Source organism: Erythrolamprus reginae, chromosome 3 (genome assembly GCF_031021105.1).
Source record: "Erythrolamprus reginae isolate rEryReg1 chromosome 3, rEryReg1.hap1, whole genome shotgun sequence".
In the NCBI taxonomy this organism is placed as follows: domain Eukaryota; kingdom Metazoa; phylum Chordata; class Lepidosauria; order Squamata; family Dipsadidae; genus Erythrolamprus; species Erythrolamprus reginae.
This window is the reverse complement of record NC_091952.1, coordinates 145,498,839-145,514,321: the sequence shown is the minus strand read 5'-3', so window position 1 is coordinate 145,514,321 and position 15,483 is coordinate 145,498,839. Positions and strand designations below refer to the sequence as shown.

Here is a 15,483-nt window from a genome sequence, read left to right as displayed (position 1 = left end):
AGGGGATAAAATAATGTGCTGAAGCTGACAGGTGAATACCTGGGAGGCAGATCCCCCCCACATTTTGCTCCCTCAAAACTAAGGTGTGTCTTATGCTCCTGCACACCTTATACTCCAAAAAATATGGTCTGTCAAAATTGAACATCCCTCTCTCAACAGATGGGGAGGGATACAACATCATTTATCTCCAATCTACAGCAGTCTTTTCAACAGGTCCAAGAAGGCTCCACACCAGTTTGCACCACCAGGTGATACTGATGACACAGATAAACTTCCAGGTGACCTTAATGAGCTGCTACAGGAATGCAAATGTCCAGCTGCCTACAAAGAATATACATCCTTCCATTCCCCACCATCCAGATAGAGTTGAAGAAGCTTCTTGGATGAGAAGTGAAACATCTTCAAAGAAAAACCAGAAAGTCCCATTGTTTTTTTAAAGAAGCATCTTTGGGATAACCATGACCTGGATGACTGAGAATCTCCATAGATATTTATCAAGATTAGGTTGTCCTTGGCAAGTTCAAAGGAGGGCAAATTCATGATGTTTTAAAAGGACAAAACTAAGCTCATTCTCCTAAATAACAGTCTTTCCTCAGTCAGGCATGTCACCCACTGCCCCAGACTGTACCTTGGAGCCAGGTTCTGGATTGCCCTGATGAAGATCCTCCTTGTGCCAAGCCAATGATGTCCTGCAACAGGGAAAACAACCTAAGTGGCAATACAGGAATTCTCAGATAAATGAGACAACTTTCTGTTCATTCTCAGAACAACCAAGAGGCAAATCACTGTTGACTTTGCTTGTCAGAATGTTTCAAAAGGTGATCATATGAATTTTTCAGTGCTGTCACAACTTAAAATGGTCACTAAATGACCTATTGTATATGGAAGACTACCTGTATTTAGTATACCATTCTATTTGATTCCAAATGGCACTGATTGTGGCTGAATATTTATTGCAGGGAACAGACAGATCTTGTAACCCAGATGTTTTCTCTTTGATCTAGAACAGCAATAAACATCTATATGAATACAATCAGTGATGGGCTCCGAACCAGAACGCTAAATTGCGCTCACCGTGGCGGCTCATAAATTCTTGTGGGACCAGCGCAATTTTGCTGCTGCACCTGTGGAGGTAGCAAAATTGCACCAATGTTTTGGTGAAGTTTTACCTGCGGCTCCGTACGTGGTTTTGCTACCTCCACAGGTGCAGCAGCAAAATTGCGCTGGTCCCACAAGAACTTACGAGCTGTGGCAGCGAGCACAATTTATCGTTCCAGCTTGTAGTCCACCGCTGAACACAATCCTCTATTTATGACCAAAATGGACCCTGTCCATTATAGTCACATAGTGATATTATTAAATGAGACACCCATGTGACTGCCTCACTTAATAACTCTCATTCCTTCCCTTGTTAAGTGGCCGTGTGGGTCATTAAGCAGAACATGTGGTGCCTCAAAGATGGAGGAGATCCTGGGAGGCCTAGCACAAATCTGGGCCCTCACTGCACGTGATCTGCCCTAGTCCATAAAGGCCTCCCGCTCTCTCTGAACCACTTTCCACCCCTCAAGGTTCCCACAAGCCTTGAGTCTGTCCCCCCCCCCCATTGGATCTCTATAGACCTTGGGGCTGCTTTTCTATCCCACTGAGCCCCACACCCTCCTTCCCACCCCAGACATGATTAGTTACTGTAGATCTCCTTCTAGATGCAGCTGCTGCACCATGTGGCCTTCCAGCATTGTGAGTTTGCAAAGGAAAAGGACAGCAGGCTGCGCTGCTCCTCACCTTCCCTAGGCTGCATGGCACCAATCCAGAAGTGGATGCCATTTTGGAGTGGCCACAATTCATTTCAGCCAGTTCCAAATTGGCGCCATTTCTAGGCTATAGCCCAAGGCTTCCACTGTGTAGGAAAGCCATGCTATGCAGCAGCTGCTTCCAGAAGGAAATCTGCAATAAAAGGTAAGTGACTGTGACAGAGCGGTGACTAGGGGATAGGGAAGAGGGTGGGGGATCCAGCGAGGTGGGAAGCAAGCCCAAGGCCTTTGGGAACCCAGTGCAGGGGGATGAGGGGAACATAGGTGGGGGGATTTCTGCAGTGTTCCTGAAGTTGGTCAGGGGCATGACAAGCCAGCCATCACTACCAGTTTGATGAACGGGGCCAAATTTCTGCCATTGGCTCACATGAACCGGCCCGAACCAATAGCAACCCACCATTGATGGATTGTCAATCAGCAGCTGTAACTTTAAATCAGATTTTGGGAGGTTCATTGTAATTTTGAACAGCTGCTAACCAACAGTTGGTGAGTGGAGAACTACCTGTAGGAGCAGAAGAACATCATTTTTATTCAACAAAGAAAAGGAACCATAACTACTTTCTTGGACATCTGAGCAAATAATACAAATATTACTTGTGAAAACATAATAGAAGAAAGTAATTATGTGCAGGCACTCCATCTCTTTCACCGAGATGTAGTTCTAGACTTACAACCATTCTTTTAGTTTGAACTGATTGAAATTAAAGTGGAACTGAAAAAAGTGACTTATGACTGTTTTTCACACTGATGATTATTGCAGCATCCCCACAGTCACATTATCAAAATTCAGCTTCGGTGTATTTATGACAGTTGTAATGTCCCACAGTCATGTGATCATTCTTGCAACCTTCTGACAAGCAAAGTCAGTGGGGAAGCCAGATTTATTTAACAATTGCAGTGATTTACTTAACAACGGTGGTAAGAAAGGTCGTAAAATGTGGCAAAGCTCACTGTCTTGCTTAGCAATGGAAATTTGGGGCTAAATTGTGGTTGTAAGTCGAGGACTACCTGTACCTAGCACCTCACATTAAGGGGCTTGCATTAACAAGCCTACCTTTTGGAGAATGAAGTCACTGGGCTTGGGATAAGCGCCTCTCTTGGCACACATCTGACCACAGCAGATTGAAGGTCCTGCATAAGAACAGAAAATGAACTCAAGCTTGTTTATTTGTGAGATGAAGGTCCCACTTTTTATTCACAACTCAAGACAATTCTCCTCCAATTTTCCTCTCAATTGTCCTGTGAACAATGTTGCCCAGTCCAACATTGGGATTACTATATTATTCTAGTTCTCCTGATAATCTGTTCATCAGAAAAAATATGAGGCTTCTATTTCAGGACTCAACTGAGCAGAATGTTATATGGGAATTAAAATAAGTCATGACTTAGTCTATCTTCTCCAGAAAATCAAAGACCAAAGGACGCAATCATGGTTTTCCTTCATATTTTATATATTCTTCCTTATCTTTTTTATTTCTTCTTTTGTTATTCCAGGCATATTTTATATATAATCTTATTAAATATAATTTATATAATTTTATTAAATTTATCAGTGTAAAATATGAATGAAAATGAAAATAGTGGGAAAAGGGTAAAAGAGAAAAGGGAGAGAAATATAGGATGAAGGGTGGGAAAAGAAAAAAATGACCATTAACTTCTGTCACTTTTCAGTGGAGTAGAATAAACATAATAACATTAGAACCTCAACTTTTACTTTGCATCCTTAATATATACTAGTCATTTCTGTACCAAAAAATCCTGTCTAGTCAGTAAATTCCAAAGTCAATATTTTATTTTATTTTTCTATTTCAAGTACAAACATAGAAACATAGAAGTCTGACGGCAGAAAAAGACCTCATGGTCCATCTAGTCTGCCCTTATAAGTACAAAATCCAGAATCGATTTCCAGGTAGAAATAAAAATAGATGTATTCTTTTCTTTGATTAAAAGACTTACTGTAATTTGGTCATCTCTACTAGTTCCATCAGTTTCTCCAACCAATCTTCCATTGTGGGAATTAATATATCTTTCCATTTTTGCACTAAAGCATTATCACTACTATGAACATGAAAGCAACAATGTTCCAATCTTTCCCCAAGTTTTTTGTCTATTACTGTACAGTGATGCTAATATCCAGGATATCTCCATTATTTTCTATGGGCTGTTCTTACCTTTATCCTATAAATAAGGTAAAGGGGAGAACCAGTTTGGTATAATGGTTAAGGCTCCAGGCTAGAAACTGGAAGACCATGAGTGCTAGTCCCACCTTAGTCACAAAACAGCTGGGTCATCTTGGTCTAGTCATTTTCTCTCACTCCTAAGAAGCAGGCAATGGAAAACCACCTCTGAAAAACCTTGCCAAGTGTTGTATCCTTGTAAATAGTTTGTTCCTTTTGAAAACGCTGTCTGAGCTGGAAACAGGAAGTCTCTCCTGATTGGCTCAGACGCGGGCTGCTCTCTTTTGGCGGGAGCCGCAAATGTATAAAAAGAGCGGTTTCTCCCCAGGTAGAGCAGACGTGTTCCGCTGATTGTCACTTCTCCTTTTAAGGGCTGAATAAAGGAACCGTCTTTACTTAACCTGTCTCTGGACTCTTCACTGGCGACGACGGACGGAAGAACCACGCGTGCAAAATGAACAACCTTCAAATCGGCCGGGCTCCTGAGTTCTTCGATCCGGAGAAATCCTCCTGGGACGCCTACATAGCCAAGTTCGAGATCTTCCTCGAAGCCGCGGGAATAAGGGACGCCGACGCTGAACGAAAGCGGGCAATCTTCCTGAACTACTGCAGCCCAGAAATATTCGATCTCGCCCAGACTCTCACCGATCCGCTCCCAGCCAAATCCGTCGCTTGGGACGTCCTGCAAACCAAGCTCGCGAGCCATTTCAAGCCTACGAAACCAGCCGTCGTTTTCCGGCACCAGTTTTCAAGAATGGCCCGGCTTGAATCCGAATCCATTAATCAGTTCACTACGCGTCTTCGAACGGTGCTTTCAAAATGCAAGTTTGATAGCCTGGAAGCTCGCCTCACTGATGCCTTCATTTTCGGCATGAGAAATGCCATGGTCCGGAACAAGCTCCTCACCGAAGACGAGCCATCTCTCCAGGCAGTAATCAAGCTGGCACAAACCGCAGAGGTCGCCAACGCTGCTGCCAAAGAGCTGAAGGAGCACGACAAGCGAGAAGTCATCGCCAAGATTGACTCCACGTTTTCCCGCGCTGAGGCCCCAGACGACCTCAGCCCACCAGCCCTCAACGAGGACAGCTGTTTCCTGCTGCAACAGGACCAACCGAGACAACCCAGATACCCTCGCCTCGTCGCCCCCTGCGCCGGCTGCCAAGGAAACCATCCGCACCAACGCTGCCCCTTCCGGGATGCCATTTGCCGCCGCTGCAACCGACGTGGCCATATCGCTGAAGCCTGCAGAGCACCTTTACCTGAGGAATCTTTCTCCACTCCTCGTCCTCCTCATTTCCAGACTCAAACACCTCAACCGCGCGAAAACCGGTTTCCCCGGTTTTCCGGCCGCAAGAACTACTCAACCGCTAACCGCGACTACTCAAGAGGTAACAATCAATTTTCCGTGAATAGCACGGCAACAAAAAATGGGGGCAAGATTGTAATCTCACTGCTCCTAAACAACAAGCCATGCTCTATGGAACTTGATACGGGGTCTAAATACACCATTATGCCGTGGGAAAAGCTTATAATGTACATGCCTAGCCTCTCAAAGTCTGACCTTTTACAAACCTCATTGGTAATTAGAGATTTTCAAGGGGGAATAATACCTGTTCTAAGCCAAGTGAATGTACCTATTATGTTTAAGACTGTTAAATGTACCCTTCCTATGATTGTTGTTACAGGGGCTAGACACTCTCTCCTGGGTTTGGCTTGGATGGAACCATTGGGAATTGAAATTTCTGGTATATGTACTGTTAACTCTGATAGCATGCCTAACTTCTTACAGGAATTCCCAGAAGTGTTTAGCCCCACCTTGGGATCGTATAAAGGGCCCCCTATCTCCTTTTCTATTGACCCCAAGGTCCCTCCTGTCCGGCTCAAACCTCACAGGGTACCCCTCCCGCTCCTTCCCAAGCTTGACCTACAGCTAGATAAGCTCATAAGCCAGGGCATTTTAGTTCCTGTAGAGCAGGGGCCATGGGAAACACCCATAGTTACGCCTCTTAAACCGGATGGCTCTTTGAGGGTTTGCGCTGACTATAAGTCTACGCTCAACAAAGCCCTCCAACATCACCCTTACCCCATTCCAGTGGTACAACAGCTCCTTCACTCCCTGGGGGAAGGGAAAGTGTTCTCAAAAATCGATTTAGCCCAAGCTTACCAGCAACTCCCTGTCGATGAACCAACAGCACTCGCACAGACAATTGTCACCCACAGGGGTGCATTTAAATGTACCAGATTACAATTTGGGGTAAGCATAGCTCCCGGGATTTTTCAAAGCATAATGGAACGTTTGTTGTCAGGAATTAAAGGGACCATTCCCTATTTTGATGACATTTTAATTTCAGGAGAAAACCAATCTCAACTCAACAGAAGAATAAGAGAAGTATTACATAGACTACAAGATAAAGGGTTAAGAATCAAACCTGACAAATGTGTGTGGGGAACCAACAGTGTAGAATTCTTAGGATATAGAATCGATGGGGAAGGCATACACCCCACTACTGAAAAATTAAAAGCCATCAGGGAAGCCCCAGAGCCACAGAATAGAACAGAATTGCAGGCATTCTTAGGCCTTCTAAACTTTTACTCTGTCTTTTTAAAACAGAAGGCAACAGCAGCAGAGCCTCTACACCGGTTACTTCAGAAAGAAACACTTTGGACATGGGGGAGAACTGAGCACGAAGCCTTCTTACAAATAAAGCAGTTATTAACTTCCGCAAGTGTAGTAGTCCAATATAGCACTTTACTACCCGTCAGGCTTACGTGCGATGCGTCCCCATATGGCGTGGGAGGGGTCTTGGCACATGTGTTGCCAAATAATACAGAAGCCCCAATTGCTTTCTTTTCAAGGACAATGACCAATACGGAGAGAAATTACAGCCAACTAGATAAGGAGGCTCTAGCGTTAGTGGCCGGGGTGAAGAAGTTTCATAATTATCTCTTTGGCAGGAGTTTTGAATTGGTTACTGACCACAAGCCTTTACTAGGCCTCTTAGCCCCCAACAAACCAACTCCCCATTTATGTCTCCAAGATTAATCAGGTGGGCCTTGTTCCTCTCAGGATACCAGTACGAGCTCATTCATCAACCACGCAGATGGTCTCAGTAGGTGCCCAATGGCAGAGTTAGTAGAGGACCCTGCCCCATCTGCTGATGTTTTAATGATAGAGCTCGAAGATAACCCACTAACAACAGCAAGGGAGGTGGCTGCACACACGCAGCAAGACCCAATTTTGAAAAAGATGGTAAACTGTGTACTTAAGGGGTGGCAGAATGACTCTATAGAATCTGATTTAAGTGATTTTAAAACCAAAAGATTGGAATTGTCATATGTTAAAGGTTGCCTGTTGTGGGGTGATCGGGTAATCATTCCTGAGAGTCTAAAGACCAAAGTACTCACAATGTTACATGTGGGCCATCCTGGTATTGTCAGGATGAAGGGCCTAGCTAGGGGGCACTTATGGTGGCCAGGGCTGGATACTGATATTGAAAAATGGGTAGCCAAGTGTGATCCATGCCAAGAGTCTCGGCCTAACCCCCCCCAAAACAACTCCAGCAGAGTGGGAACAACCTGCAGGGCCTTGGTCCAGGGTCCATATTGATTTTGCAGGACCAGTGGGGTCACAATATTTCTTAGTAGTGGTAGATGCATTTTCCAAGTGGGTGTAAATCATTGCAATGAATAATATAACCACGAGTGCCACAATTAAGGTTCTGCGCCATTTGTTTGCCACCCATGGCTGTCCTGACATCTTAGTGTCAGACAATGGACCCCAATTGACAGCCAGGCAATTTGAATTATTTTTAGATAACTTGGGGGTCAGACATGCTCTCATCTCGCCTTACTCGCCCTGGGCTAATGGTTTGGCAGAACGATACGTTCGGGTGGCAAAAGAGGCATTGCGCAGGTCAGGCCCTGGAGATGTACAACAGCATCTGGACCAATTTTTGTTAACACAACATATTACACCAAATTCCCCCACACACATAAGCCCTGCTGAAATACTAATGGGAAGGAAACTTAGGTCCCCACTGGATAGGTTACACCCAAGGTTTTGTACTCATAATCCTATGTATGTGAACCCTGAAAGACAATTGTATTTGGGTCAAAGTGTTTTTGCAAAGAATTTTGATGGGGGTTTGAATTGGATGAAGGGAATAATTGTACAACAAACTGCTCCTAAAACATACATTGTAAAATTGGATGATGGTCGAATGTGGAAGCGGCACATTGACCATGTACGAAAGCGCATTGAAACCTCCCCTGAACAAACCGCTAAAACAGACTCTCCCACTCTAATAGACTGTAACACGCAACCTGCATTAATGGACATTCAAATGGACTTATCCAGTCAGGAAGGGTCCTCCAGCGACGCCGAGCCGTCTTCATCCTCAGAGGTCGGTGTTGTGCCTGCCCAATCGACTCAGCGGGCCTGAGCCCAAACTAGGCCCCAGCCGCACTGGGGAAGTACAGGCGAACCGACCTCCACCGTTGGAAGCGAGGACTCAAATGAACTGCGCAGGTCGGAGCGAGCCCTGCGAAGACCGAGCAGATTGGAGGACTTTGTCACGTGGCTTTCTCGAGTGATGTATTCTGACTAAGGAGGGAGGGGTGTTGTATCCTTGTAAATAGTTTGTTCCTTTTGAAAACGCTGTCTGAGCTGGAAACAGGAAGTCGCTCCTGATTGGCTCAGACGCGGGCTGCTCTCTTTTGGCGGAAGCCGCAAATGTATAAAAAGAGCGGTTTCTCCCCAGGTAGAGCAGACGTGTTCCGCTGATTGTCACTTCTCCTTTTAAGAGCTGAATAAAGGAACCGTCTTTACTTAACCTGTCTCTGGACTCTTCACCAAGAAAACTACAGCAACTTAGAGTACTGTATAACCTAATTGAATTCAATAAAACCTACTACCAGTCAATTGTGCATAACATTACAGTTTCACTCTGGTCATTTGTACCAAAAGGTATTTGAAAGTGCTTGGCTTACAAAATGAAGAATATCCATAGAATCACAACTATAATGGAGCCGGCCCATTATGATCATAAGTAGTAACAGTTGAAAAACAGATGGGTCATATAACTACCCCAATTTTAAGATCTTTATTTGTGGCAGTTGTTATGTGAACCACCATGGTCATTAAGTGAAATCCATAACATTACTGTTGTGGCCCGCCAGCTGCCAGTGGAGCTGGGGGCAGACTCAGACGATGAAGAGATTGGGAAGAGGAACTTGGGACAGTTCTGGAGTCTAGGGAAAGCTTTAATGGATGCTCTGCATCTGATGCAGAGATAGAGCCAGGGCTGTCCGACATTTCCTAGCCACCAGAGAGGCAGCTGCCTTTGGAGGCTGAGATAAGTGGGGAGGGCTGTTCCAGATGCACATGCAGAGAGCTGTTAGGAGAGGAGAACAATTGAGGCCAAGGAGTCGACTCAGGAAGCAAGGTACATGTGGAAACTAAATGGCCCCACCCTAGCTGGGGAATAAATAGAAGGAAAGGGGAGTGGCAGTCATAGGACACAAGTCTGGATTTCTGAAGATTTGGCTCATTGTGTTTTGTGCCGCAGATACTGCTTGCCAGAATTTAATATGCAGCTTTATGGCTGAGAGCTCACGGCCTGGCAATTATCACAAGGAACTTATATAAGGTCTGTTACTGCAGTTAACTCTTTGAAGAACTATCGCCTGGACCTCTTGCTATTAATTCATAGGAATGGGAGAAGGAATTTGTTTCTTGTTTCTGCTGAGGCTGGGTCAGAAGAGTTACATTGATTAATCATTCTCATTGACAGAAAATCCCCCCGTATTTTAGGTTGGATCTCTCTCCAATGAGCTTCCACCCATTGCTTCTTCTCTTGCTCTCAGGTGCCATGGAGAACACATTTATTTATTTATTTATTTATTTATTTATTTATTTATTCTTTGTCCAATATACAATACATATGAAAGAGAATAGACATTAAGTAATACAGTCATACCTCGTCTTACGAACCTAATTGGTTCCAGGGGGAGGTTCGTAAGATGAAAGGTTCGTAAGACGAAACATTGTTTCCCATAGGAAACAATGTAAAGTCAATTAATCCGTGCAACCAAAAAAAAAAACCCGCAAAAAAACGCTGCCGCCCGGCTGTCACCTTTAAAACAGTCTGGGGGCTTCTCAGCGACCTCCCGAACGCCGAACGCCAAACCCGAACTTCCGGGTTCGGCGTTCGGGAGGCCGCCGAGAAGCCCCCAGGCTGTTTTAAAAGGTGACAGCTGGGCGGTGGGGCTTCCCAGCAGCCTCCGAATGCCGAACGCGGAAGTTCGGGTTTGGCGTTCGGTATTCGGAGGCTGCTGGGAAGCTGCCCGGCTCTTTTTAAAGGTGACAGCCAGGCTGGGGGGCTTCCCAGCAACCTCCCGAACCCCAAACCCAGAAGTTCAGCAAAGGTTCGGGAGGTTGCTGGGAAGCCCCCCAGCCCGGCTGTCACCTTTTAAAACAGCCGGGCGGCTTTCCAGCAGCCTCCCGAAGCCGAACGCCAAACCCGAACTTCCGTGTTCAGCGTTCGGAGGCTGCTGGGAAGCCCTGCCACCCGGCTGTCACCTTTTAAAACAGCCGGGGGGCTTCCCAGAAGCCTCCCGAACGCCGAACCCGGAAGTTCGGGTTTGGCGTTCGTAACACGAAAAAGGTTCGTAAGAAGAGGCATATGATCTTGTGGGCAATACTTAAATCGTGTTTTAGGTGCCGCAGTTCTAAGCTTTCAAGATCCAGGATAGTTAGTCTATTTTCGTAAGGTATTCTGTTTCGAGTGGAGGAGTGAAGGGCTCTTCTGGTGAAATACCTTTGGACGTTTTCGAGAGTGTTGATGTCTGAGATGTGGTGTGGGTTCCAGACAGATAAGCTGTATTCGAGAATGGGTCTGGCATAGGTTTTGTAGGCTCTAGTCAGTAGTGAGAGATTGCCAGAGCAGAAGCTACGTAGGATCAGGTTAACAACTCTGGAAGCCTTTTGGGCGATATTGTTGCAGTGGGCTTTAGCACTTAGGTCATTTGATATTAGTATTCCAAGGTCTTTTACTGAGTGTGGGTTGGCTGCAAGAATTTGTTTATTCAGTTCATAAATGTGGTTTGGATTCTTTTTGCCGATGTGGAGGGTAGAGCATTTGTTGGTTGATATTTGAAGTTGCCAGGTGTTAGACCAATCTGAGACAAAGTTGAGGTCTTTTTGGAGAGTGAGTGCGTTGTCAGTGGTGTTGAAAAGTTTCACATCGTCGGCAAAAAGCACACAGTTGCTTGCGATATTATCACAGAGGTCATTGATGTATAGGATGAAAAGAGTAGGACCTAGTACGCTGCCTTGGGGAACGCCGCTTTTGACAGGGACGGGGGAGGAAATGGCGCTTCCGATTTTGACAACTTGTTGCCTGTTTGACAGGAAAACAGTAATCCAGTTGTGGAGGAGTCCTGAGATGCCATAGGATTTGAGTTTTAGGAGAAGTTTGTCGTGAACCACTGAGTCAAAGGTTTTGCAGAAGTCGATATAAATTGCATCGATGGATTTTCCTTGATCAAGGTGGGTAGTCCAGATGTCTTTGCAGGATAGTATCTTTCTGAATCCAAATTGGTTTTTTTGATAGTAGGTTATTAGATTCTAAGTAAAGATTGATTGATCTATTTATAATTGATTCCATGATTTTACAAGGGACGCAGCATAGTGATATTGGTCTGTAGTTGTCAACTAGTGATGGGTCTCCTTTTTTGAAAATGGTGATGACTACTGCTTTTGACCACAACTTGAGGAGAGTGCTGGTCCTCAAGGATTTTTGGAAGATAATGCTTAGGGGTTCAGCTATGGTAGAAGAAAGTTTTCTTAGGAAGTACGCACAAAGACCGTCTGGTCCGACAGATAGGGAAGGTTTGAGATCATGGATTGCTTTTTCAACGTGGTCTATAGTGAAGATGATTTGGATTAGGTTTTTTAATGAGTTTGGAGTGCGATTTGCGAAGAGGGGGGATGAGCCATTACTGTTAACAAAAACGGAGCCAAAAAAGGAGTTGAAGAGGTTAGCTTTGGATGGGTCATCGTGGTATTCTTTGATGTTGGGACCTACGAGAGGTGGAATAGGTCTGGAGTCATTAAGTTTGTTGTTGACGAAGTTGTAGAAGGCACGGTTAGATTTGGTGCGTAGGAGGTTTTCCTCTTGTTCACTGTGATAGTTGAGACATTCTACTTTTATTTGTTGGCATATGCTTCTGTAGCGGCTTTTGAAGTTGGTTACTGGACCTTTTTTGTTTCTACGCCAGAGGGATCTTTTTTTGGTTTGTAGTTTCTTTATCGAGACAGGTACGTTATTTTTTCGTTTTCTTCGGGGAGAGGTGATTGAAACATGCAGATCTATAAGTCTATTAATTTGGTGTAAGAATGTGTTGTAGAGATCATCAATGGTGATGCAGTTAGAGAACAAGGATTGCCAATTAATAAATGAGAGATTGGCGTCTATGAGTTCGTAGTTGGCATTCCTGAAATTGTACTTAGGTGCTGCGTTGTTCTGTTGAGTGTTATGATGGCGTAGGTTGAGGTTGAAGTTGATCATACTATGGTCGCTGTTGGAGAAGGGTTCTATGATATGCAGTCCATAAATAGCACTTTTGCTATTACAGAATATGAGGTCGAGACAGTTGTTGAGTCTGGTATTGTTTGAGACTAATTGTTCCAGTCCCAGGCTGGTGATGGTGTTGTAAATGGCGGTATGTATAGGTTCGGTGGAGCATTCATTTAGTGTCCAGTTGATGTGTGGTAGGTTGAGGTCACCTAGGAAGGTAAAGGGATGGGGGCAGGAGGATGCCCATGTTAGTAGGGAGGTTAATTTTGATGCATGGGTAGTGTCATAGTTTGGAGCTCTGTAGCACAGTAAAAAGCGGAGAGTAGTGTTGAGGGAAAGATCGCAGATTAAGGTTTCAGGAAGGAATAAATCATGTGCAACTTGAATGTTTTTTAGATTGAGTGAGCTTTTATAGAATGTGGCTACACCACCTCCTCTGCGGGGTTCGCGGTCGGACCGGAAAACCAGGTAGTTATTTTGTGTGATGATGGAGTCAGGATAGGAACAATTCAGCCATGTTTCACAAACAAAGATTATGTCAAATAAGTTGGTGTCAAGTAGAAGGAGGAATTCTGATAACTTGTTGATTAAACTTCTTGCATTGATTAGTTTACATTTGAGATTGAATTTGTGTACAGGAAGGGGACTGGATTGGGTTGAGTTGAAGTAGGATGGAGGCGAGGTAGTAAGGGGCACGTTTTCCTATTCATTGCTGGAGGTGCTGGGGAGGTCAGATTGTTGATGAGGGGTGGTGGGTGGAGAAGTGTGGGATGGTTGAGGAGGGGCAGTGGGTTTGGAGATGAAGGGAGGATTGTGGGTTTTGGTTCTGATGCAATCAGAGCGGTAGTCAATGTAAAGGTTAGTTTCACCGAGTTCACGACGTCTCCAAAGTTCGGCACATAGTTCCCGGGAGCGGATGCGTTGGAGTAAGGTTAAGTCTGGTCTGCATCTGAGTTTGTTGAATTTGGTGTTGTTTCTGGCGATGGAGTTCATGGTCCTGATGAACTGTTGTTTGGTAGTTTCGTTTGTGCAGACTATTCTGCACAATTGGGGAGCCGTTGAACCGTCGCTGTACTTTAATATGGGTCCGTTTCTGGAAACCTCTAAGATGTCATTAGGGGTAATTGTTTGAGGATGATGATTGTGGATAATGTTACGTATATTTGTTAGGTCGGTTTCCCCGTTTTCCTCAAGGCCAAAAATGATGGCATTATGGCATTTTTGTGCCCTTTCCATGGCATCGTTCACCATGGTGGAGATATCAGTGGTAGTGTTTGGAGGAAGAGGTTTTGGTGGCCTGGATTGGGAGTGTGGTGGTGGTGGGGTGGTGCAGGGTACTTGATTTGGTGTTTTGGCATTTATCAGGTCTTGGATATTTTTTTTTATGGAGGTGATCCATGGTTCGATACTTTCGGTATATGATTGATGGGTTTTTGAGACTGCAGATAAGATTACTTTGGACAAATTGTCGAAGGAGTCTGGTTTGGGAGTGCAGGATGGGCAGGAATAGTAGAATGAGGGATTGTCGTGTAGAAAGGTGGCAACATGTTTATTGATGTTGAGGCAGGTATGGTGAGCCAATTTTTTGCAGGATTGGCACTTTGTGGTTCCTTCTTGTGTATTTACATTAGTGTTGCATATAACGCAATTGTTAACAGAAATGTTTACTTGGTTTGCTTGGGGTTTCTTCTTGGATGGCATTGTTGCGGGGGTGAGGATTAGAATTCTGTTTGAGGGTGTGCTGGGTGTACATCTGGGGGTACTGGGAAACCTCCCACGTCAGCTAGGTGTCGGTTTTGCTGTTAAAGAAGGCTGTGGGTGCAAAGCCGGGTCGCAGAGCGGGCTTAGGCTTCTTCCGTTGATTCCCTGTAGGGATCTGTAGCTTTGAATGAGAAAGGTTTTGGCTATGACTGCAAGGTTATTTACAGCCACTAGGGGGGAGGGGTTGGAGCTTCAACCTGTAAGGATCTGTAGCTTTTGAATGAGAAGGGATTGGAAGTGACTGCAATGTTATTTTCAGCCACTAGATGGGGTTGCAGCTTCACTGCAAGCTGGGCGATTTTAGGGTTATGAAGGACAGAGGTTATGAGGAGCAGAGCTGGTCTTCAGCCACGTGGTAATGGCGGCGGTGGGGAGGGAGGTCGCCAAGGGCTTGTGGCTTCTTGGTGGGGCTACTGAGGGCTCTGGAGGCTCTGGGGAGTCCTCCTGGCTTCTGGAGATCCCTGTAGAGACAGTTGGGTGTCGGTGGCCTTGTGGGAGGTCGCCGATAGCTCCGGAGGAGGAGGGGGAGTCCTCCTGGCTTTGGGCGCTCCCGGGAGGGTCAGCTGGGCGTTGGGGCTTCAGAGGAGGTCGCTGGGGACTCCGAAGGCTGGGGGAGTCCTCCTGGCTTCGCTGGGGCTCTGGGCCGGTTTCAAGCCAGGCAGATAGTTGGTCACCAGTAGGTAGGTAGTTGGGCTCCCAGTAGGTAGGTGTGCAGGGGAATCCTCGTGGTGTTGGGGTCCCTGGGGATCAGCACGGTGCTAGGGCTCTGGGCTAGGGCTCTGGGCCGGTTTCACGCCGGGCAGTCAGCTGGGCGTCGGGGCTCCTGGTAGCTGGGCTCAGGGGAATCCTCTAGGAGTCTTGGTGTGTAGGGGGAATCCACGTAGCGCTGGGGCTCTGGGCCGGTTCCACGCTAGGCAGGCAGCTGGGCTGAAGGAATCCTCGTGGCGTTGAGGGGGAATCCTCGGGGGAATCCTCGTGGCCGGTTATCGGGCAATCAGCTGGACGTCGGGTCTCCCTGTAGCTAGGAAGCTAGGCTCAGGGGAATCCTCATGGAGTGGGGGGGGGGTCCCCGGGGGATCAGCTCGGCGCTGGCACTGGGCACTGGGCAGGTTGTAGTACTCACCCTCGGGATTTTCTTTATTTTTATGATTTTTG

At 45.9% G+C, this 15,483-nt stretch overlaps 1 protein-coding gene across 1 annotated transcript in view; it reads right to left on the bottom strand.

Moving 5' to 3' along the window:
* Positions 1 to 15,483, bottom strand: part of APBB3 (amyloid beta precursor protein binding family B member 3) — a 61,527-nt gene that overhangs the window by 24,794 nt on the left and 21,250 nt on the right. The window contains exons 3-4 of the mRNA XM_070749054.1: positions 2,866 to 2,942; positions 629 to 689 (exon numbers count right to left, since the gene is read on the bottom strand). Of these exons, the coding sequence (XP_070605155.1) occupies positions 629 to 689; positions 2,866 to 2,942 (138 nt within the window). The remainder of the gene's footprint in view (positions 1 to 628; positions 690 to 2,865; positions 2,943 to 15,483) is intronic.